A 22,787-nucleotide genomic window follows, 5' to 3' on the forward strand; every position below is an offset into this window, starting at 1 on the left:
GGCAAGTGGGGCATCGTTGGCGTTTGTCATGCCACGGGATGCCGAAGCTCTGGCGCACAGATGGCACGGCACGGGCCTTTCCAACCGCCTTTGCGTTCAAGCCGATCCGTTTCGAAACAAACTTTGTTCCGTTAGTCCTGCATCCTTGTCGAAGCGAAGCGTAGGAGTGCATGAACGACTCGCGAACAATACGACAGAAATCCCAATGCTTCAGGAAGGCTTACCGAGCCGAGTGTTTGGCTGGCCGGTGTCTGGCTGGCTGGTGTCTGACCATTGCAGGTGCGACGTTGTTCATTCCAACGTCACTCTGTATGAGGAAGGGTCGCTGCACAGAAGCTACGGAATGGACCCAGCACCGCGCAGCCAGCCGGAGGAGGTGCTGAACAGGGAAACCGCATACGATCATGGCTTACTCGTGCTGTGCGATGCAGTGATACATCGATTTGGATACGTGACGAGTCCTTTCGACAATGGTGACGGTAAGAGGACGGTGGGCAAAGTTCAGCCGTGCATCGACCCAGCCAACCAAGACCAAACACCCAGAAGCCTGCTCAGCTCGTGACACCCACCATCATTCCAGGCACGGAATTCTATGGTCCCGGAGAGTAGACATGGAACCGTGCGACCGTATTTGGTGCGACGCTGTGCCGCCCGTCCGTCAGATGAGATGTACAATCATACATGTCGAATTGCGACAGTGAGCGCTCATTTGCTCGACTGCGTGTGTGCTGCTGCCTGCGGATACGCAAGGGGTGACCTTGTAGAAACTCAAAGGTAGGCCCGGTCTAGAAGGGGGTGTCCTGGTTCGATAACAGCGCCTCTTCATTTGGACAATGGTTGGTCGCACGATACCACGGTTTGGTTCGGCAAGGGAGGGCGCTGCGCAGCCGCATCTGGAGAAGTGACAGCGGGCACTTGCGAGAGCCGCATCGTTAGTCAGGGCGGTGTGGACAACGCAAGGGAGCGTGAATGAACGCGCAAAGGGGTGTGTATTGACTGCGTCTGAGCTTCACGCTGCTACTGTTTGTGAATGCTGCTGCGTGACTGCCTGTCTGGATGAGCAGGTTGCCTACCTCTCGCCACCTCAGCGAATGAAGAGGCAACGACAGGCAAACGTGATCGCTCGGTGCAGATATACCGATTCCGTGGTGGTCTACACAATACAGCGTGCAGGGCTGATGCTAGGCAGTGATTTAGGAAAAGGCGGGCCAATAGCCATGTGAATAGTGGCATGCAGATGTTCGGTTGGTGTACTAACACACCCATGTGATGCGGTGCGTTGCGTGCGGCGGCTCCCACCGCGGGAGGGTGTAGTGGGGGCGCTGGTGAATGGTCGGTACACTGCGAATGCGCACCAGGATCAGACAGGTTTGGGCGCCATCGCTGGTCATGTCTCAGTGCCATGTGTCGAGTCGCAGGGGTAGACTAGTCTCGAAATGGGCGCAAGATGGGTGGTAACTAGTGATATTGATAAAATGACATGCTGGTAAAAAGGGTATACTGGTTTTGACCGCGAGGTCCCAAGCCGTTGAGGTGGCGTAGGTGCCACCTCAGATCTAGTCGCTGACCCAAAAGACAGAAGGAGAATCTGGACCCGGCCAGCCTGAACACCGTGCTGTACGAGGGAACGAAACCAATAGAGAGTAAGAAAGGGGGTATTGTCGCAATGAAAGTGACTTTTCCTGTGACCGCCCAGATGCTGGAAGCCTTCCGTATGTCGACCCGAAACTAGTGTTACAGTGTATGATCGCCCAGAGCAGAAGATGCAGCAGAATTAGCAATTAGACAGCAAGAAAGGGTATCTCGCGTGAACAGCAAGTAAAGCGCAGAAACGAAAACAAGAACAGAAACAAAAGCAGCCGTGTGGAAGCAGAACCGTGCAAAACCAGTGCCAAGGCGTGCTGGCCATGGCACATGTAAACGCTTAAGCAGAAGGGTAGCGGAGAATCTCCTCGCAGTTTGCGTCGAAACGCATGCTCCAAAGGCGCATGCCTGTCATGAGCTTCTCGGTCTTTTCGAGCTCACGGTCGCGGCCAAAGAGGGACTCGACGAATTCGCGACCGCTGTTCTTGCCCATGGACACGGGCTTCTTCTCGCCGCTCTCCTTCTTGGCGGCCTTCCACATGTAGTCTTCGCACGTCTTCAGCAGTTTGGCGAAGCGAATCCAGAGACGCTCGCCGCTCATGAGGAAGTCCTCGACCATCTCGGCGTTTTCCTTTCTGCGGATCTTGCTCATGTTCTCCTCTGCTCTCTTGACCTTGCCGGCGAGTTGAATGAGTAGGACCCAGAGTTCGCCGGCCATCTCGGCGAGAGGGGTGGCGGGGCCGTTGTAGAAGACGGTCCAGTCGTAGATCCATTTGCCGAGGGAGTTGGCGTCGAAGACGCTGCCGAGGAGCATGATGGGTTCTTCGGTGGGGTCCCAGTTCTTGTACGAGTAGCCTGCGGGTATGCCGGCGCGAAGGGCATCCTCTTCGGTAGCCTTGGATGCGGGCTTGGGGGGAGCGGCAGGGCGCTTCGGTGTGGTGTTTGGCGGCGGAGCGCGTGTGGAGTGGGAAGCGCGTCGAGTACGACTAGGCTTGGGCTGCTCTTCAAAGATTGGGACCTGATCATAATAAAAGCGATCAGCATCCCCATACATGTCGTATCGATCGTGCTGCGTGTAGGGCGGCGGCGGGTGACGATAGACGTCGTCGTCGAGCTCGTAGTATTCGACGCCGTAGCCATGGTCGTAGAAGACTCGGTGGACGTAATGCGCCGAGTGTGACGGGCGACGCTTCTTCTCGCGCATAGAGGGCTTGAGAGGAGAGGCGTCTGTGTCGCGACGGGCGCGACGAGGGCGAGGGTGAAGGTACTCGTAATCGAAACCACTTACATATTCGGGCGTGACTCGCGGCGTAGGATATGCGCCGCCCATTGGGGGCATGGCACTACGCGCCGAGGCATGCGAATAATGCTGTGGTACGGCGGTGGAAGCGCGGCGGGCGTGGCCCTTGACCTGGGGGCTGGCGCGGGGCGTCGAGGGCATGCCGTAGCGCGGGGAGTAGTAGTTGGCGCCGTCGCCGGGAGACATGGGCGGGGTGGTGCGGTGGTAGTGGTCGCGGGGCATGTAGCCCGGGGGCGGGGTGGGGTACTGGGGGCCGTACATGTGGGCGGCGGCGGCGGCGGCGGCGATGGAGGAGAGTGGCGTGGAGTGGAGGTCGAGGTGGAGCGGGGATAGAGCCCAGGCCGATGCCTGCTCACCGTGGAATGCGCAAACCGAGGGCGGTCCTTTGTGTGCGGTGGCAGAAGAGGGTGGGTGTGGCGGGTGGAGCAGCAGCGCAAGAGGAGGAGAGGAGAATCCGGGCCTGACTACTGCACATTTGGTGGGCGGGCGGAGCAGATGCTAGAGTGTGCCAGAAGGATCCCAAGCTGCGGATCCTGAGTCGAGTCGGGGGGCGTGACGTCCAGGTTGCTTGGTAAGATGGGTAGTGTAGAAGGGGTTCGAGGGCGCTCGCAGGCTGCGGGCTGTGCCTGCCTTTTGACCCAACCCGCTGCCCTTCGTGCGCGGACGAGCCCGACCGGGGTGGGCAGACGAGGAGCACGCTAGCAGGGGCGCCCCAGCTAGCGCCGACGCTTCGCCCACCGACTAAGCGACTCGCGCAGCCCAAGCAGCGCGCGGCGACCCCCTGATCCCCGGGGAGCATTCCTCGCCTCTGGGCCCGGACGGTCAGACGTTGGTTGACGTTGACGCCGAGCTGCTGCTGCTGAGGCCATGACCCAACTGCCTGCCTGGCCCACCCACTGCCTGCCTGGCCCACCCACTGCCTGCCTGGCCCACCCACTGCCTGCCTGGCCCACCCACTGCCTGCCTGGCCCACCCACTGCCTGGCCCACTGCCTGCGGTCCGTAAAGCTGCCCTCTGACTGTGCGAGCACGGCGCGTGTGTCGGTGCTGCTTCGACTGCACCGCATGGCATGTACCCTCGTTGCTCGTTGATGCCTGACGTGATGCACTGCACTCACCTTGAGAGAGTGTTTGGGTGGGTCCTGTCTGGAAATGCCATGCCGTGCCATGCCTCAGTTCTACAAGCACACTCGCTGCACAGAGGCCGCCGCAGTCAGCGCATGCAGTCCCAGACATGCGCCTTGCCCTTCACCAACACCCGCCGTGGCCGTGCCACACTCGACGTCTCTTGCTGGTGCCATGATGCCCGTCTCTGTTTTCGGCGCGTTTCGTTTGCTGCCCTCACTGCCCTCACTGCCCACACTGACCACACTGACCACACTCCACCGGCGGTTTTCTGACACCCACCGGTCCACTCGCCTCCGCTCCGCCCTCCTGAAGCACCCTCCTACGCCCGCCCGCCTTGGGCACTGACAGCCACCGTTGGTCGATGCTGCGCGCGGACGCGAGTGTGCAGACGAGAGCGCGGCCCACTTGCCTGAGCCCCTCCAACATTGCGCCGCAATCTGGCCTCGGCGTGCGTAAACGCTCCCAAGCTCCCAAGCTCCGCACCCATGCCGCACCCAAACCCATGCTGCCGAGAGCCATGTCGGCGACCGAGAGAGAGCAAGCAAGCAAGCAAGCAAGCAAGCAAGCAAGCACAGAGTTCGCTGCCTCGCTGCAGCAGAACGCACGACGTCTCACTCAGCGCGAAACCACCGCCTCGACTTTGGTTCGGCACGCTCCCCCCCTTGGCTAGCACAGAGACTACACACGAGCCGTCGCCGCGGCACACGGCTGCCATCTGGACTGAGTCCTTCCGAAACAGCGGGAGTCCTCCACCCAACGTCGTCCCGGCTCCGTTGCCTCTGCCTGCTGGGGAAGCCCTGCCATCACATCAGAGCCGCACGCACCACACTCTCCTGCTCAGACCTCCTGAGCCATCTCTCCTTCACGCACAGTACGAAGCCTAATTTCCCTGCCGCGAGAAAATTTTCAACCCGTCTCACAGCCTGCGCCAGTCACCGCCTGCGCACGCTGTTGTTTACCGCTACTTGCTACCCCTCCTCGTTCAGAGCAGCTTGTCAAGTCGACACCGACCCACTACCGCTGCATACCGCTCCTACGCCGCCACGCTGATTCGACGGGGAGCTACGAACAACAAAGCAAATGCTCGCGCCGCATGGATCTGTCAACTCCCCGCGCACCACAGCCTTACCAGAACAGGAGTATCTGCACCATGCCCTGCCCTTTGACTGGCTTAGCACGGCACGCCTCTACCCGTGCTTTGCATGAAGCGTGATGCCCAGGGTGTATGCTGTCTCGATTCTCCTGTCAGTGCGTCCCTGTACTCTCTCGCCACACAGTTCATTTCGAATTTTGACCACCATGCCCGCCGCCTCCTATTGGACTGAAGACGCACGTACCCTGGTTTATGGGAGACGGGTTGCGCTCCTAGCGAGCCCGCACAGTGCATTCCGGACATGGACTTTTCTCTGGCACCCACTCTGTTATCAGCCAGCTCATCTTGCGTTTCCCAGGCGCCCTCATGGCGCGTTGCTATGACTCTTCAGCAGTGCTTGCTCCGCGTCCGACAGCAAGTCTCACCGTCTCATGGCTATCAAAACCTGATCTGGATGGCGACAAACCCGCTGGGCTCCCATGCGGAAGGACCGAAGGACCAAACGCTTCGTCCGCGTCCAAGCTCAAGATGGATTTGTCTGGCGAAACGAAACCACAGCGGGTATACAGACGAGTAGTCGTGGCCCGACTTGCTCGGGTTCGCGCAGCCTCGCCAGCCCTATCGCGCGTAGAAACTGTGCTGCAGTCCTGCAAGTCTGCGCCACGCCACGTTGGCCGAACACGACTGCAGACTGAGCATGGGTAGCGCACTGCGCATTCCATGCGAGCTGGCCAGCTTGCATCACGGTGCTCCGAAAATACGCTGCAGCCCAACGAAGCGCTCGTATTGTCCGGCGCGTTATGGAGGTTGGACCGAAACGCGCAAACGTACTATTGTCAGTCCCAGTGTTTGTGGCGGTGCATTGCGTAATCGACATAGAGGTAAGTCACATGCTCCTACCATGGACCACGACAGACTCATCGCGAAACACTGCCAAACGTTGCCTCCACCTGTGGCGAGCACAGCCCTCGTGTAGTGCACGAATCACCTCGAGTACCGCACAGTCTTCAGCTCAGCAAGTCGGATTACTTGGCTCTGCCGCCACTAACTCTCAAGATCACAGCTGAAGGCGAGCACATGTCTCGTCTTTCAATCGTTCTGCGCCTATCATTACAACGTGCGACGCCACAGGTGCTGTTCGATCTTTGACTCGACTCGCAAGCTTCGTAGCGGCGACCCAACAGCGGCTGTCATGTCTTCTTGACATTCACGTCATCGTAGCTAACGTGAGGCCTGGTCGCAGCCGATACGCACTATCACTGTGTACATCTTCCAGTGGATATCCCAAGCTTTTGCCTCCACATCTCATTCGCAAGCTCAAGTTGCACTTCGTGAGTCAGGGCCAGGGTTGCCTGTCCAACCAGCCATGGCACTCCCAGCAACGTCGAGCAAGGCATTGACAAGCAGCACCTCTAGACTAGTAGGTGGAGACGTTTGCGTCACTGCGCGCACGCATGTCGTTCGCACGTCGTATGGTAAACACCAGGGATGGGAGACCCATACACCGACTTCAGGTCGGTTATCGTTGGCATGAACATATCGATTAGGCAGCAACCGTTGACCTACTCGCCAATATGACTGGACTTGATGACTCGGTTGGTCATTCGCAGTCAGCGTTCTGGTTCCTTTCAACGACTCTACTACTGTGTCTCTGCTGCATCGAATATCCGGACGCAACGTCTGGGGGTGCTGAGTAGCTACAAGCCACCATCAAATACAGGTAAACCGTTTCGTAGCACTTGTAGTCCCACAAAACAAAGACAGACCAACCATAGCTACCTCCCTAGATTCTAAACAGCTGTGCACAGAGCGCCACATCAAACAGACAGACCACTGTGCTGACTGATTGGCACTCGTCGGTACGTACACACACACGCGTCCTAGCTAACCACACCACATACCCCCACTACCTCAACCCAAAAACAAGACAACAACGACGGCATACACACCAAGCACCTCTGTACACAGCTGGCGAAACAAAGCCACCCACTCACTCACTCACCCATCCATCCATTTCCTCAACCCCCAAACACTCACACACCAAAGCTCTCCGCTGTATATAGCAACGCCACTCTTTCCGTCCGACCCATCCTCTCTTTTCACATTCAGCGGGGTGGTACGTGTCGAGCCTAGAGGTACGGGTTCGGCCGTACAGGTCGTAGCGGCCGTGAAATGGAAGTGTGTGGATAAGCCAAGTGCGAGCGAGAGCGAGAGGATCGTGTTCGGAACTGGAATCTGGATCGGGATAGGTGTGTGTGTGTGTGTGTGTGTGTGTGTGGATTGAGGGATTCGGGTCGTGCACATGAGGATGACGGTAGGTCGAGTCCTGGTGCTGCTGTCGCCCATCGGTATCTCTCTCTCTCTCTCTCTCTCTCTCTCTCTCTCTCTCTCTCTCTCTCTCTCTCTCTCTCTCTCTCTCTCTCTCTCTCTCTCTCTCTCTCTCTCTCTCTCTCTCTCTACCAGTCAGCTCTGCTCAGCGCGATGCATTCGCATAGCACCAACTCAAGCCATTCCAAGCTGCCGATTCACGATCCTTGCCTATCGCCAACTCGAGTCTTTTCAGATACACAACTATGCTGCCTTATATCTACAGCCATTATCTTATTATAACAACATCCTCCTCCTCCTCTCCATACGACAGCAACGTACGTGGAAGAAACAACCTTACCGATCGATAGAGTACCGATGCCCAAGACAGCCGTGCACGAGCGAGCGAAGTGACCTAATTAGAATAATCGCCACTACCGAGAGAGAAGGCCGGGTCTGGCGAAAACGGAGTCTTCTTCTGTTAGTAAGAAGAAAGGAAGGAAGGAAGGAAGGAAGGAGCAGCAGCTCGACACGCATTTGCAGATTCGACAACGTCAAGACGCTCACGCATGGTGGTTATACACTGTGAGATTTGGGGGGCTACATGAACGTCAATGTGAGCCGCCTGTGCTTTCTTTGTAGCCTGCGTTGCGCAGTGCACATACATCTACACGGCTGCGCTGCGGCTTTTGTTATCCACACGCCTCTCCGCCGATTTGAGCTTCTTCTCGGTCCATTGTGTTTTTTCTTCATCAAACATCTGCCGTGATCTGAACATGGTGCTTGTGCTGGTTAGGCAGCACTGTCACGTAACCGTTGCTGCTCCTCCTCGTTGAGCTGACCGAAGTCTTCTGCAAACCCGGGGGTTGTTGCAGCGCGCGTGAAGAACTCCACCAGGAAGGCTTGTGTCTCGTCGTCGCGCTGGCGACCGCTGCTGGGGCCGTCGTCAGCGGCATAAGCCATCAGCTGCTCCTTTGTGAGACCGCTGCCGAGGTCCACGAATGGGTTCGGCTCGTCTTCCCAGGAGCCGTCGTCTGAAGCTTCGTCCGCCAGCTCGGCTGCGGCGTTGGCGTCGAGAGGCGCGCCGGCAGCGGACTGCAACTCGACGATCAAGACCTTGAGGATCTTGAGTGTGGCGGGGATGATGGTCCATCGGTCAGGATCTGTCGAGTGTGTTAGTCCAGGTCGACCGACAGAGAACTCCAAGGACGTACTGGTCCTTGCGCGGCTCCTCGTCATGATGCGGCCATCTGTGTTAGGAATCAACTCGCCTTTGACCTGAATCTCAGCCAACCGGGAGTCCTTCAGATCATACAGCTTCGAAAGGGCGATGACACTGCGGGTGGTTAACTCAGTCTACAAACAGCGCGACCCACGCAGGGAAGTGTAACACGTACTTCTGTCGAATCTCATCGTAGCCAGCAAAGTTGACCGAGTTCTCGAGCCACTTCGCCATTACCACTTGCAACCCGTTTTGGCCGTTGACGTTCTGTCGGGCCAAAAACTCCACCACCTCTGAAGCGTGGTTCAAGCTGAGTCGTGCAAAGACAAGAGTCAGACTCTGGATGAATTGCGCCTGTTCCGCAGTGGCGAGACGTGAGGCAACACTTCGCAGAAGCTCCTCGAGGTAAGGACCAAGCCTCTCATGCCCAGCCTTCTCCACTACCTCAGCAGCCAGCGCACCAACCTCGCCGGCAGCATGATCAGAAGCCGAGGAGAGAAGGCGAGAGATGATGAGAAGAACAACCTCCAGTCCTGCCTTTCCAGTGTCGTCACGCCACTCGAAGAGCTGCTGGTGGTCGTGTGAGATGACGTTCTTTACCGCAATGGTAGCAGCCTTGAGTAGCTCCTCGTCAGTGGCGCCGAGGAGAAGTCGAGTGAGCTTGGGCATTGTAGCTGCAACAAAGCCAGGCGGCAGTGGCTCAGGCCCCCACTCGGCAAGCACACCAAGGAGCTCAGCGGCCAGGTTTGTTAGAGCGTTTTCTTCGGTGAGGCTACCCACGTCGAATGCAGCGGTGAGTGAGGGAAGGACCTTGGCACACAGACTGACGTACGCATCACCTCCCATATGAGCAATGGACTGCGTCACCTCTTCGAACGTTTCATTCACCAGCATGGTCAGCTGGAAGTTGTTCGCGCCGTGGCTGGCAATCGAGAACAGTAGATCCAGGCCATTGGCTGTAATGCAGATACGGGTGTCAATGAGAATAGCGTCTCTCAGCGTCTCGACGAGGGTAACCATGAGGTCGTCGCTATCGGCTAGTTCCTGCATGTCTTGTGTGCTGAGATATTCCTGGATGGCATGAATGATGCTGCTCTGCAGAGGCTGCGTGACGCTGGCGGGCAAAGCCTGCAGATAAAACTGCAGAGCGCGAATGCAGGACACTCGTACGACATCAGATTCGTCGCTGGAGATGGCCTGAAGTGAGGCTTCGAGGAAGGAAGGGGCAAACGGCTGCAGAGCATCGCCAGACGTCCTGGTCAGGCCTCCGGCGATCAGATACCCGCGCGCTCTCAGGAAGGCGTCCGGTTGTTGCATGGCATAGCGTGTGAAGTCGACAAAGCCGCTCGCGGCCTCGGAGCTGACCTGCTTGTCAACGTCCTGGAAGTCGCTGAGCATCTGGCTGAGCACGTAGAGAGCCGCCTCCTTTGCTTTCCAGCTCTCCGTCCCTGAGTACAAAGCTCTTGTGTAGGCGAGGAGGCCGTTGATAGTTGGTTCGGAGAGCCATTCACCAAGCTTGATCACCAGATCACCACATGCAGTTCGGGGCGTGTAGTTGGCGGTCACGCTTGTCTCTTCGCTGAGGAAGATATTCACGTCGATGTCCCAAAGCCCCTCCTCCTCAGTCGTGATCTGCGCGTAGCCCACGGCGAGTTTCATGACCTCGGTGACCCACGAGTTGTCCGCAGACTGGTGTTGAAGCTCTTGCTCGAGCTGGGCGCGCACTGGAGGAGCCCGGATACATGCCTGCATGAAGTCGAGCTCTTCGAGAACGAGGAAATCCAGAGTATACGGCAGGCCGTCTGCATCCTCTAATCTGCTCTGTCGCTCTTCCTGGATATACATGAGATGGTAGGCCGGCTGTAAGGTGGACAGCTCTTCCCAAGTCGCCTGGAACAGAACGAGGCTGTGAGGCGAGAGCATGGAGGGGAAGACGGATCGCACACGCATCAACACCTAAGACAGCAAGTCAGCACATATCGATGCCGCGATCGGCGGCGTCACTTGCCTTGACGACCTGGAGCTTGAGGGAAATCAGCCCCTTGTATGTTTCGGCGTTTGGTGTCTCGTCGTTCTCCTCCTGCTCGAAGGGCGGATCCGACAGCCTCATCTTCAGCACATTGATGAAGAAAGGCAGCCACTCGCCGAGTATTTCGTCGGCAAAACCCTTGACGGATGCTTTGTGGTCTTCCAGGATCATCTCCAGAATGTCGAAGCAGCCACGGAAGACGCTGCAGGCCAGTGCGCGGTGCTGCGGCCGTCTCTGCTCGTTGGCGGCGACATTGTAGATGACCTTGACGAGCTGGGGCGCGACGCCGAAGAAGGTGCTCTCGTTGAAGCAGTCGTCGACCAGCTCACCCAGGACCTTGAGGGTGCCGTGCAGCTGGCCGTCGGTGGCGTGCGGAATGAGCTGGAGGAGGTTGTCGAGGAGATCGGGCCATTGGTCTGGGTAGTCGGCGGCGGCGACCTTGCTGACGACGAGGCTGGCGGCGGCCTTGAGCTTGCGGTCGAGGTGGTCTGTGGTGGCGAGCTGGAGCAGGCGGGGGCGGATCTGCGCCTTTGTGTCGTCGGCGACGAGGATCTGGCCCTTGAACTCGTCGAAGTTGGCACTCCAGCCGGCCAAGACCAGCTGCTTGAGCGACAGCAGGGCGGCCTGGCGGATGTTGAGGGGCACGCTGTCGTGGCAGGCGATGCCGACGAGGCCGAGGGGCAGCTCCTGGTGGCCATAGAAGGACCTGAGCTGGTCTTCGGCGTGTTTGCGCGGCGTCTGCTGGGCCGACTGGGTTGCGGCGAGCAGGGCGACTAGCTGGTCCTCCATTGCTGCTGGCGAGGGGCGTGCGCGTCGAAGGGCTAGTGGGCGCGTCTAGCGTTCCCCGCGTTGGAATGCTCTTGGGGGGGGGGGAAACGAACGACGCGTCGGTTGTGGTGCAGAGCTGGGCGGTCCACAGCCCGGAGAAACGTCACGGCTGCGCGACCCGGAGAGGAGGGGCACGCCGCTGGTGAAGCGTGACAGCCTGTGCCCACACACTGGCGCAAGCGGCGGCGACGAGGCAAGCAGAGCAGAGCAGTGCAGTGCAGTGCAGTGCAGTGCAGTGCAATGCAATGCAATGCAATGCACAGGCAACGAAGTCGCTGGGGAGAAATCGAGCTGGAGAGAGGAGAGACAGGCACAGGGCACGGCAGGCAAGAACGGGTGGTCAAGGCCCCAGCCAATCACGACATCTGCTCCGATGCCTCTCGCGGAGGGAGGACGTTGTTTCGAGCAGCGCCCGGCACCATCTGCGCCTGCCCGACTTCTGCAGGGACGCCCGGCAGCCAGATTCCACCAGCTCAAGCACAGCACATGCTCACATGCTCACACGATCACGTGCTCACATGCTCACGCGCCGGAAACCACGCGTTGGACCCTGGAAAACGACAATGTCGCCCGTCACGGTAGACCAGTAGACGTCATGTGCTGCCCGCCAGGACATGACAGCACAGCACCGCACCACACCGCGCAGCATGGCCCCTACCTACCTCGACACCCTCGACGCCTTCACCAACTTCCTCGCCGCCTACACCCACACGCTGCTCTACCTGCGCACCCTCTACCCGCGCACCTCGTTCGTGCACGCGCGCTTCCACAACACCTCGGCCTACCAGTCGCGCCACCCGCTCGTCTGCGAATGGATCCGCGATGCCATCGACGCCGTGCGCACCGAGCTGCTCGACGGCACCGTGTCGCGCATTGCCGTTGTCATCTTCGGCCTCGGCCACGCCCACGCCCACGCCCACGCCCACGGCAACGCTAGGCCCAGCGGCACCGGCGACGTGCAGATCATGGAGCGCTTCGTGCTCGACGTCGACGCCTTCCCCGTCCTCGACCGGGACGAGCGCAACGTCGGGCTGGAATGGGCCTCGTCGCCGCCCTCGTCGCCGCCCTCGTCGCGCGCATCCTCGTCGCGCTCTGCCTCGCCCTCCTCGCACCCAGACGGAGACAACACACCGAGTCGCAGCCGCAGCCGCAGTCGCGAGCCTCGACCCCTCGACGTGGGCGTCGACACAGATCTGTCCGAGCAGTTCCGCGCCGCGCTCATATCCCTCACCACGCGCTGTGCTCAGCTGGCCCCCTTGCCGGAACACTGCTCCTTCAACATCAGCATGGAGCTGAAAGACGAAGCCGACGTAGATCCTCCCGTGGGGCACCCACAGGCCTGGATACCGGTGCAGCCTAGTCTGCAGAAGACGGGCCGGCGGAACGATAGACGTGCTACCGTGGAGGACGAGCCCGAGCACGGCTCGACGCAGGAGAGCAAGGCAGAAGACAAGAGGAAAAGAGGGCAAGACTTGGGCGGTGTGAGGGTCACGCCGATCAGGACCGTCGAGGCTGGCACGTTTCGCTTCGAGACGTGGGTCGAGGAAGGGAGGGCAAAGTTTGCAGACATGAGTGCAAAGGGCAAGGGAAGGGCGGAAGTCGGTTTCTCGAGCTCTGGAGAACGAGGCTTCTAACGTCTAACCATGTAAAAATACCACCTCTCGAATGAGGAGATGCACGACATCCTAGCACGCCTCCTGAAAAGGCTACAGAGACCCGTCAGGGATGCCAATCGCCCAGCCCTGCTTCCACAGTGACTTGGGAACCTACTCATCCCCTTGCATGGTTCCGTGGCTGCGCGTTGAACCACCTATCCACCCAATCCCATCTTGCATCCTCAGCCTCCAGCCTTGCACCCACCCCAAAATTCCTAACATTCGGTGGTGGCCCGCCTAATCTAACCTGGTCTTGCAGATGCTGTCCTCGCGCCACGTTCTGTGCCTGTGCCTGTGCCTGTGCCTGTGCCTGTGCCTGTGCCTGTGCCCCAACCAACTGCTGCCTGTTCCTGTACTGCCTTCTAAGCTCGTTCTGCTGAACGACACCTTGCAACTGCCACCTAGCATCGCGCGCCGCACCATCCACCAAGTGGATTTGGGCCTGCACAGCCCGTCTATCGCCAAGTCGATTGTCCATGTGCGCTCGGTGTGCATAGAGTAGCTGCTGCCGATTTCGTTCCAGCGCTGCTTGCACACCGGCATCTACGCGAGCCAGCGGGTTGACGGCAACAGGAAACGGTTGGAACACTCGAGGCGCAAGTTGGGGTGGAGCAGGGGCCGCAAAAGGGGCAGCCTGGGCTGGGACGTCGCCCTGCACGCCAACGACAGCCGCAAAGCGATGGTATCCCGCTCCCAGTACGTCGCCGACTCTCGCGAAAGGCCTAGTAGTATCTGTCAGGATTTTGCTTCGGGTAAAGACGAAAAGGATATGGTTGATGATTGTGTCTTGGTGGCATGATTGGGAAGTATCGCCTCCAACGGGCATCATAGCCAACACTATCGTCAAAGCCAAGAAAGCGAGCGTTTTGAGGATCAAAATGAACTCGAAGCAGAGGGTTGTAGAAGCTCTGCAAGCGATGGTCGAACATGAGACCTGGAGGCGGACGAAAAGGGAAAGGATAACGAGGGGGACGGTAATCAGGTGGCTGGAAGACTGCGACATCGTCGTACTGAACGGCTTCGATGCCTACTTGCTGCTCTGCCTCCACCACACAGGGAGGTGGCAATGCGTGATCGTGCTCTTCAACGTCAGGGAAAGGAAGTACGTACCGGGCAGGTGGTAGGACGTTTAATCGTCGTGGTGGTGGTGCATCTCCCATAAAGCCATATCGATGTGCCAGCTGATCCCCGACCATTTGAAAAGGAAACTCGTCCAATCTTCCAGCAGCCCGCTCTCTACGCGCAAGCTCAGCTTCCTTGACACGGTCCGAGACCTGAATCATAAGATCTGCATCAGACAGATTGGCGTTCTCAGCCCTGATCTTGGCCATAGCTTCGTCGGCCGCTTTCTTCACCTCTCGCTCGTGAACATCCTCGACGTTGTCGTGGAGAGCGCAGTGACCTTTGCTCACATCACCAAAGTGCTCGTAGTCGTTTACGTTCTTGGAGCAGATATAGCTGTTGAAGCGGTTAGCTAAGCAGTGTGAATGACGCGAGTTGGACTTACCATTGTTTGTTTCCGCAATGCGTGCAGCTCATCTTGTTGCAGCCATGGTCTTTGATAAAAGGATGGTTGCATCTGTTGCACTTTCGGATCAGAGCTGCCGACATGGCTTCTTCAACAACGTGCCGTAACGTGAGCTTTCCATCTTTGCTGGCCTCATTGCAGCTGAAAGGAATGTGCGTTTCTCTCTGACAAAGCCGGCAGCTCGTTTTGCCGCATTTTCTGCTCTGACAACGAAATTCTCGGTCCTCGTCCACTGGCGGGCATTCCATCTTGAAGTCGCAGAACGGACATTCGGACAGGAAGTCAAGGCCGGCAGCGGCTATGTCTTCTTGTTGTTGCATGTGCTCTAATCGTTCGAACGTCCTGTCGCTCAAGACTTGCTTCAACTGCTGACGGGAAAAGGTGCCTTTGCATTCTGTACTTGCGAAGCACACAGGTCGGCATTTGGATTGGCCCATCTCGTTCTCAATGTATTGCTTGGGACAACCCAGGCAGAAAAGATGCGTATCCTTGCCACTGCAACTGACCATACGGTTGAGAGGGTACTCCGTAAAGCAACACTGGCACTCGCCCATCTGGTTGTTCATTTTCGCTCGCTGAAGGTTGGCTTCTTCAGCTTGCTCTGCTTCCTCCATCTTGCGCCGTTTGACTAACCTTGTTAGTGCCTAAGTAGCACTCGAGTGGCAGGAGGCATTCGCTGGATGTTTGTACTTACCCACTTCGTTTTCGGTTTTTTTCTTCGCTGCGCGTAGCTCTTTGGGTAGTCGACTCCCGCGCTCGATCAGCACAAGTTCAGTGCCGCGCTTGTTGCGTGGTCTCGGAGGTTTCACAAAGGCCCGTGTGATTTTCTGGTAGTTGCGAACTTGTTCCTCAAGAGTTATGTAGGCCTTGTAGAGTGTCTTTCTTTGCCTGAACGTATTCGTGATATGCCGAGCTGGTACGCCGAGGAACTCGTCTTTGAGAAGCTCTATACTACAAGGAACTCGCGTCAGCAATTATCCAGAAATATGGTGCGCGGTGTCCCGCAATATGTGCAAATTTAAGAGGGCGAGTAATATTGAAGTGTTGAAATTGACGGTCGCTGTTCCATGGAAAGCGTCAGGGCAGCGCTGACGATTCGCTGGTTCACACTTGAAGACCTAGTTAAGCAAAATTCCACTTCAAAAATTACGTCCACCTCCTTGCAGGTTGAGGACCGGCATGCAAAAACAACAAGGTACCATTTGAGGACTGCGCTTGCCTGACACGAGACAGTCGTATATCACCCTCCTCGATGGCTGGGTCAAAATAGCCGCTATTGTGCACCCATCACGGTAGTACAGGGGAGCGGATATACACTTACGCGTCCGTATCATAATTGAGGACCCCAGGGTCACGCTCGTTTTTCTCGTAATCGCTGGCATCGTCACTGTCCACTCCTCTTCTCCTTTTCTTACTCGTCGTGTCTGTTTCCTTCGGATAGACACTCTCTAGAAGCTCGTTGACGATCTGTTCGCTGTGTGTCCCGGTACGCGTTTGGTCCGTCGTTCTCGCTTTGATCAAGGTAAGAACGTGGTCGGCTGCCACATCCGGAATTATGTCTAAGACTAACTGCAGGCAAACAGACTCCGCAATAAGTTTGCCCTCACCGGTGCGCTCATTTGGTGTATAATCTTCATTGGCAGAGGACCCTAAATCGGAAGGCGGAACATCGACGTCCGGAATAGCAGTCAAGTCGATGATCTCAGAATGTTGATGGCCGTGCAGCAGCTGGTCGATATTCATCCCGTCATCGCTGTCAGTAGGCTCTTCGAAAAAAGGTGCGTCAAGGACTGCAATTCCGTTTTGCGCTAAGTCATCGTCTTCATCGTCTGAGGTTAGGTCGACCACTTGGTGGGTATGGCTGATCGCTGGCTGAACCATTGTTCTCAACTAGCAATTTTGAATACTAGCTTGGAACGTGGGAGGGTGCTCCCTTCGGTGTGTATTGGTGAGCGAGTGAGGATGAACCGTTCGGTTGTAATTGGTTATGTTGGAAGAGTAGGTAACAGCGAGACGTCGCGGAAAGAAGCGCGCAGCTCCCAAATGTAGCGCGGATATAGAAGGGAAAGGACTGAAAGAGAAAACCTTCAATGCCAAATGAAATGTAGTACGCAGAAGCTAGGCAGATGTGAGTGAAAGTACGGCTGTGAGTGGTACAAGCTCTATTCGCACCCCTTTTGCTAACGCCAGCCTCGCGACGTGTAAACCGGATATCGATTCGAACAAAGGGCAAATGCGAAAACGCGAAAACTACGCGATGATGAAAGAAAAGAGAGCGAGATATAAATGTGCGTTGCGGAGCTCTGACGATAATCGATCTGACTTGGATGAGAGCTGTTGCTGTCCCTGAGGCTGATTGACAGAACAGGTAAGTACACAAGAAGGCAACGAGGCACGAGCCGGAACACGGCAGTTACGTGCAATGGGACTTCATACCGTCGACAGTCAGTCGTCCCAGCGAACAGCAATCGTGTTGAGATAGGTGGAAGGATCTCAGAAGTGCGCGTCTCGCCGAGCCTCACGCGCTTAGTCAATGCAGTTAGGCCGACACGCCGTAGCCGCTCTTAATTCTTACCATTACAACACTTTAACCAGTGTTCTAGCAAGTGCTCCTTGAAAAATTCATAGAGCCCATAGCCTTCACTCATATGCTATCAATGCTTCGAGTGATCTACACTGGGTGTCACCTAGATATTGGAATCCACCCCCGCCGCAGGCATTCCACTACACAAAAAACGTGGGGTATGGTTCCTTTACAGAACTGTACTTATCTCCTCGAATCCACCCACTAGCCACTAATGCTAATCAAGGAACACTGTGAACTACTCCTTCCGTTTTGAACGTAGTCGACACTAGGCTTTGAGCCTACCCAGATTTGTACTTGCACGCCCTACGCGTCAGTCATAGCGAGACAGATCCATCAACCATTTAAAATTGGACTTCAACAAGCACTCTCCATCTCACTGCGCAACCATGAGCTCAACTATCGACCTCCCAAAAGGCGACTCGCCCACCCTTGCACTCGTCCACCCTACCGAGCAAGAGCAATTGATCCAGTCCAAACTCAACGGCGCCGAATGGCGGGGCGCTCTGTCACCATCTGCCTACCTCCGCCGCGAAGCCACTCTCTCACAGCAAGCCCTGACCAAGGAAGGAGGTATCACATACTGGATCCTAGTCGACACAGCGTTGGAGAATAACCCCCTAGACCCCAACTCAGGAACCCGGCTACCGCTCGCGAGCTGTGAAACGTACCGCAAGAAAGCCCTAGTATGGCGAAATGGCAAGCTGCAAGAAGTCATTTCTCACGGCATTGGTAGCGTGTTCTGTGGGGGGCATTTGCGGAAGAGAGGGTATGCGCAGAGGTTGATGAGGGAGGTTGGGAAGACGTTGCGAACGTACCAGACAGACGAGGAGAAGGAGTGTTTGTTTACAGTCTTGTACTCTGATATCGGCAAGGCGACTCATGTTTACGCCACGAAAGATGACATGCTAACCAGCACAGAAATACTACACAAGCTTTGGCTGGGAACCGTTTCCATCCTCCCACATTGCTTTACCAGCCAGCGCAACTACGCCTGCAGTCGGCCTGCCTACTGCTCGGCCTTTGTACGCGGAAGATCTACCAGAGCTGTGCAAGCTCGACGAGGCACTGATTCGCAAGAGCTTGGAGTCACGGCCCCAGGGCAGCAAAATTGCAGTAGCGCTCATTCCCGACCTTGAGACCGTGCAATGGCACCATGCGCGGGAACAATTTGTCGGTCAGGAGATTCATGGTAAGGTGCCAAAGATTAAGGGTGCGATAGTGGGCGACGAGGTCGGCAAGCGTGTATGGTGCTACTGGACGCGCGTGTGGTACAACGAGGATGTGTCGATTGTGAAGGGTAACACGATGCACATTCTGCGTCTCGTAGTCGAAGAAGATGTATTGGGTAGCATGGATGCACACCAGGGCGGCGGACATAGCGCAGCTATTGCAGCTCTCCTGGCGATGGCACAGCGTGAGGCAGAAGAGTGGAAGACGGAGCATGTAGAGGTCTGGAGTCCGTCTCCAGCAGCGCTGGCTGGAGCACAGACACTAGACAAGAGTGCGAAGGTCATCGAGCGGGATTCAGAGAGCATTGCGAGCCTGTTGTGGTATCCGGAGCATGAAGGACCGGCTGCAGATCAGGTTGACTGGATTAGCAATGAGAAGTACGCCTGGTGCTGAAAAGGAGATAGGTATTCAGTCCAGAGGCGCGCGCTGTCTTGGATCTCGGCCTGCGCGCACAATGGAGTCTTTAATTCTGTATCGGGGGCCATCAAACCAAGGCGAGTGTCAGCAGTCGAACACCATGTGAAGCGCGTCGACCTGGCGTCTTTGTAGTAGCAGGCGTGCGACCGGTAACGAAAAATCTTCTTCCTCGAGCGACCGGCAAGCCAGAAGCATCAATGAAAAAGTGGAGGCCTGTCAGATTGCCATCTGCGTCCTGCCTTCCAGCGCGACCGAAGTACGCAACCAGTTGGCTGAAGATCATCGCCACACTCGCCGAGGCAAGTGCAATAAGGCCTCACTCCGGGACAAAGAGGCTGAAAGTCATCAACCAGGTTGGAGAATCTGTGGCTTCTGTAGGAAGCTCAGAAGAGGACGTATACTATAGAAATGATTCTATGAAGTATCTGCTGCGAGTTAGTGCTGGCCAAACAATATGGGCTGGGGTGGACTTGCGTGTCGAACTAATTTTCAAAGATTCGGTCAGAGTCGAGCTTTTATATGGCATAGGCAGGATTCGCTCCGGGACTGCAAAAGCTTTTCTCCGGCCGAGGAACTGCCGGTGCCTGGTCAGAGCGGCCGAAGCCGCAACCGCAGGAGGGCACAGGTGGGGCGAGAGCTGCGGGGCGTTGCATCGTCAAGTGAGCCTGGAGGCCTACACTTCCCTTTTGACGTAAATCTTCTGGTGAGGGTAACGAGCGTACTGAAACTAAAAGATCACAAAGTCTCAAGCAACCATTCTCGTTCACGTGGAGGTACCCAGCAGTGCCGAAGTCGTCATTCTTGTATTCCGCAGCAAGAAACCGAGCGACCGCGGGGTACTCTTGCAATGTCAATGCGAAGAAGAGATCTGCGATACTGAACAAAGCATCTGATTGAGAAACGGATCCTTGCCATAGATCATTGTCATCTCAAGCTCCCAATGCGAGTGTTTACTTGACTGAGTGCAAAAATGCACCGTTTGCAGAGGTCAAGACGAAGTTCTTGAGTCAGTGCGATTCCGGAGCTCATCAACAACTTTTCTCCCCACGGGGCATCACTTTACATCCTCTGCTATTGGTTTCTTGACAGCGTCATCACTCTCCTATTGTCGTTGTACTTCGTCGCCACATCAGTGTAAACAAAGATTGTCACCATGTCATCGCATACCGCGTCCCAACGCTATCTGAGTACCCGTGGAGGGTCCTACGATGTGAGCGCAACGGCGCATTGAGTTGTGCCAGACCACTCATACTGACGTCTGCAGTTCTCCTTCGAGGAGGTCGTTCTCAAGGGTCTTGCCTCCGACGGCGGTCTCTTCATTCCCGAGGAGATTCCTACCCTCCCCGATGACTGGGCGTCCAAGTGGCAGAACCTGTCCTTCGAAGATCTTGCCTACGAGATCTTCTCCCGCTACATCTCCTCCTCCGAGATCCCGCCTGCCGACTTGAAGGACATCATTCACCGATCTTACTCCACATTCCGCGCAAAGGATGTCACACCGACTGTCACACTTGACAAGGAGAAGAACATCCACCTGCTGGAACTCTTCCACGGCCCCACGTTCGCCTTCAAGGATGTCGCGCTTCAGTTCTTGGGCAACTTGTTCGAATACTTTCTCGTGCGCAGGAACCAGAACAAATCAGGTCGCGATAGGGAACACTTGACCGTCATCGGCGCAACAAGTGGTGATACTGGCTCAGCTGCCATCTACGGTCTGCGCGGAAAGAAGGATGTGTCTGTCTTCATCATGCATCCGGAGGGCAAAGTCAGCCCTGTCCAGGAGGCACAGATGACCACTGTCCTTGACGCGAACGTGCACAACTTGGCCGTGGACGGCACATTCGATGACTGCCAGGTACGCCAATACCTCACGACAGTACTCAAGTCAGCTAACGTTTTTGCAGGATTTCGTCAAGGCTCTCTTCGCCGACCCTGAAATCAACAAGACTCACCGCCTCGCTGCCGTGAACTCCATCAACTGGGCGCGTATCCTCGCCCAGATCACATACTTTTTCTACTCTTACTTTGACCTCGTCAAGTCTGAGTCCTTCCTTCCCGCTTCGGCTGTCCGTTTCGTCGTGCCCACCGGAAACTTTGGTGACATCCTCGCCGGATATTTCGCGAAGCGCATGGGTCTGCCTGCCGAGAAGTTGGTCATTGCAACCAACGAGAACGATATCCTACATCGCTTTTGGGAATCTGGAAAATACGAGAAGAAGAAGGTGCACGGCAGGCAAGCTGAGGGCGGTCTGGTTGAGGATGGCGTCAAGGCACATGAGGACGGCGTGAAGGAGACACTCAGCCCAGCTATGGACATCCTTGTGTCGTCCAACTTCGAGCGTCTGTTGTGGTTCCTCGCGTATGATGTCTACAGCACGTCTTCAGATGCGGTCTCACAGCGACGCAGCCAGGCAGGCGACCACGTCCGACAGTGGCTGAGCGACCTGAAGACTGAAGGCGGCTTCGCTGTTGACTCGCAGATCCTCAAGAAGGCCCAGTCTGATTTCGCCTCGTACCGTGTCAGCGATGACGAGACCATCAAAACCATTAAGAATATTTTCCACGCAGGCCCGTCGAAGAGCTACGTGCTTGACCCTCACTCCGCTATCGGTATCGCAGCTGCCCTCCAGTCTGCTGAGGTCTCAAAGCCTCCCTCCACACACCATATCGCGCTCGCGACAGCACACCCTGCCAAATTTGCAAATGCTGTTGAGCTCGCATTGCCTGAGCAGAAGGAGTACTTCAAGGAGAAGGTGCTGCCCAACGAATTCAAGGGTCTTGAGGACAAGCCCAGGAGAGTCAGCCATGCTAAGAAGTCGGAAGGCTGGCAAGGCGTACGCAAGATTGTCGTCGCTGAGGTAGAAGCTGAGCTACAAGCTGCTGAGCAGGAGGGCCAGTAGGGATTTGAGATGACGATTTGCATGTGATAGACGCGTTTTTGCATATTGAATAGATGGGCGCGTTACACCGGGGAAATATAAATCTATTTACGTTCAACAACCATTCTACATACGAGAAAAAAGAGTGCTCAAGTTCGCGAACTAGCACAGCTACTGTCCCTCGTCACCAAGCGTAGGGCTGACGCCCCACGCCCAAGCTCCAAGCTTTACCCCGCCGTCCCATGTCTCACATCCAACACCTCTCCGCATCCGCATCCACCATGGCGACGACGACCGAAACCGCGACCTTCCCATTCCCACCACACTACTCCTTCCCGCCCTTCTTCACCCTCCAGCCCGTCGCCACAACGCGCTCCTCACAGCTCCAATCCTGGTCCACCCTGATCCAATCCTACTGCCGCTTCCACCGCATCTTCTCGCTCTCGCTCATCGACGCCCTCTCCACACCCTTATTCCACAACACCACGCTGAGCCGACAACTCTCTCTGCGCGACGCAAAAGCAATACTCTCGTGGATGGCATCTCCCGAGGGCGGTCAGCGCGCTGAATTCATCTCCTCCACCGGCTCCAAGAAGAAGGCTGCGGACGAGGGCGAAGGCGGCAGGGTGTGGATATACTGGCGCAGACCTGAGGAGTGGGCCGCCGCGCTCGAGGAGTGGGTTGATCGGACGGCGCAGAAGGGGACGGTGCTCACGCTGTATGAGATTGTCGAGGGCGAGGCAAGTGCGCGGGAGGAATTCGCGGGAATGGAGATGGAGTTGTTGAGGGCGAGCTTGGGGATCTGTGTTAAGAGGGGCAAGGCCCAGATCTTTAGTTCGGGCGGCGAGGGAGAGGGAGTCAAGTTTTTCTAAGAGGAGGCCGTCATACACGTGCTTGTCTGGGAGTGAACAGAGCACATCAGTTACGGAGCATGGCGTCATGGTTGGGAAATACCCTAGAGGCGGTGGATTGCATTTGCGTTTACGTTTGCGTTTGCGTTT

At 56.7% G+C, this 22,787-nt stretch overlaps 8 protein-coding genes across 9 annotated transcripts, besides 18 other annotated features; 4 read left to right on the top strand and 4 right to left on the bottom strand.

Annotated features, from left to right (window-relative positions):
• Positions 1 to 237: 237 nt before the first annotated feature.
• Positions 238 to 269: a tandem repeat.
• A 1,655-nt stretch (positions 270 to 1,924) lies between these two features.
• EKO05_0001531 (uncharacterized protein) lies at positions 1,925 to 3,145 on the bottom strand (the record flags this gene model as incomplete). Of its 2 annotated transcripts, XM_059635691.1 has the most annotated exons (2): positions 1,925 to 2,602; positions 2,873 to 3,145. In XM_059635691.1, the coding sequence occupies 2 exons, from the start codon at positions 3,143 to 3,145 to the stop codon at positions 1,925 to 1,927; spliced, it is 951 nt and encodes a 316-aa protein (XP_059491674.1). The 2 variants fall into 2 exon arrangements, with proteins under 2 accessions (XP_059491674.1, XP_038802289.1); XM_038944999.1 differs by having other exon boundaries at positions 1,925 to 3,145.
• Positions 3,146 to 3,148: 3 nt separating this feature from the next.
• Positions 3,149 to 3,211: a tandem repeat.
• Positions 3,212 to 4,547: 1,336 nt separating this feature from the next.
• Positions 4,548 to 4,583: a tandem repeat.
• Positions 4,584 to 7,086: 2,503 nt separating this feature from the next.
• Positions 7,087 to 7,146: a tandem repeat.
• EKO05_0001532 (uncharacterized protein) lies at positions 7,103 to 7,450 on the bottom strand (the record flags this gene model as incomplete). Its single annotated transcript, XM_059635692.1, has 1 exon — positions 7,103 to 7,450. One exon carries the CDS (start codon positions 7,448 to 7,450, stop codon positions 7,103 to 7,105), a length of 348 nt encoding a protein of 115 aa, XP_059491675.1.
• Positions 7,318 to 7,353: a tandem repeat.
• Positions 7,354 to 7,382: a tandem repeat.
• Positions 7,383 to 7,401: a tandem repeat.
• Positions 7,451 to 7,455: 5 nt separating the features above from the next.
• Positions 7,456 to 7,562: a tandem repeat.
• Positions 7,563 to 7,899: 337 nt separating this feature from the next.
• Positions 7,900 to 7,929: a tandem repeat.
• A 274-nt stretch (positions 7,930 to 8,203) lies between these two features.
• EKO05_0001533 (uncharacterized protein) lies at positions 8,204 to 11,451 on the bottom strand (the record flags this gene model as incomplete). The annotated part of the gene is made up of 4 exons (XM_059635693.1): positions 8,204 to 8,574; positions 8,626 to 8,747; positions 8,809 to 10,589; positions 10,642 to 11,451. 4 exons carry the CDS (start codon positions 11,449 to 11,451, stop codon positions 8,204 to 8,206), a joined length of 3,084 nt encoding a protein of 1,027 aa, XP_059491676.1.
• Positions 11,452 to 11,687: 236 nt separating this feature from the next.
• Positions 11,688 to 11,750: a tandem repeat.
• A 223-nt stretch (positions 11,751 to 11,973) lies between these two features.
• Positions 11,974 to 12,016: a tandem repeat.
• An 82-nt stretch (positions 12,017 to 12,098) lies between these two features.
• Positions 12,099 to 12,138: a tandem repeat.
• On the top strand, positions 12,138 to 13,124 carry EKO05_0001534 (uncharacterized protein; the record flags this gene model as incomplete). Its single annotated transcript, XM_038945000.2, has 1 exon — positions 12,138 to 13,124. One exon carries the CDS (start codon positions 12,138 to 12,140, stop codon positions 13,122 to 13,124), a length of 987 nt encoding a protein of 328 aa, XP_038802291.2.
• Positions 12,389 to 12,417: a tandem repeat.
• Positions 12,534 to 12,578: a tandem repeat.
• Positions 12,601 to 12,647: a tandem repeat.
• Positions 12,894 to 12,926: a tandem repeat.
• A 136-nt stretch (positions 13,125 to 13,260) lies between the features above and the next one.
• On the bottom strand, positions 13,261 to 16,554 carry EKO05_0001535 (RBR-type E3 ubiquitin transferase; the record flags this gene model as incomplete). The annotated part of the gene is made up of 5 exons (XM_059635694.1): positions 13,261 to 13,867; positions 14,256 to 14,603; positions 14,653 to 15,301; positions 15,368 to 15,624; positions 15,995 to 16,554. 5 exons carry the CDS (start codon positions 16,552 to 16,554, stop codon positions 13,261 to 13,263), a joined length of 2,421 nt encoding a protein of 806 aa, XP_059491677.1.
• Positions 13,426 to 13,474: a tandem repeat.
• Positions 16,555 to 17,646: 1,092 nt separating the features above from the next.
• Positions 17,647 to 18,883, top strand: EKO05_0001536 (uncharacterized protein; the record flags this gene model as incomplete). The annotated part of the gene is made up of 2 exons (XM_059635695.1): positions 17,647 to 18,141; positions 18,179 to 18,883. 2 exons carry the CDS (start codon positions 17,647 to 17,649, stop codon positions 18,881 to 18,883), a joined length of 1,200 nt encoding a protein of 399 aa, XP_059491678.1.
• Positions 18,884 to 20,060: 1,177 nt separating this feature from the next.
• EKO05_0001537 (Threonine synthase) lies at positions 20,061 to 21,807 on the top strand (the record flags this gene model as incomplete). Its single annotated transcript, XM_038937626.1, has 3 exons — positions 20,061 to 20,117; positions 20,172 to 20,762; positions 20,812 to 21,807. 3 exons carry the CDS (start codon positions 20,061 to 20,063, stop codon positions 21,805 to 21,807), a joined length of 1,644 nt encoding a protein of 547 aa, XP_038802294.1.
• Positions 21,808 to 22,067: 260 nt separating this feature from the next.
• On the top strand, positions 22,068 to 22,658 carry EKO05_0001538 (uncharacterized protein; the record flags this gene model as incomplete). The annotated part of the gene is made up of 1 exon (XM_038945001.1): positions 22,068 to 22,658. The coding sequence occupies one exon, from the start codon at positions 22,068 to 22,070 to the stop codon at positions 22,656 to 22,658; it is 591 nt and encodes a 196-aa protein (XP_038802295.1).
• Positions 22,659 to 22,755: 97 nt separating this feature from the next.
• Positions 22,756 to 22,787: part of a tandem repeat that runs on past the window's edge.

Source organism: Ascochyta rabiei, chromosome 2 (genome assembly GCF_004011695.2).
Source record: "Ascochyta rabiei chromosome 2, complete sequence".
NCBI classification, from domain to species: Eukaryota; Fungi; Ascomycota; class Dothideomycetes; order Pleosporales; family Didymellaceae; genus Ascochyta; species Ascochyta rabiei.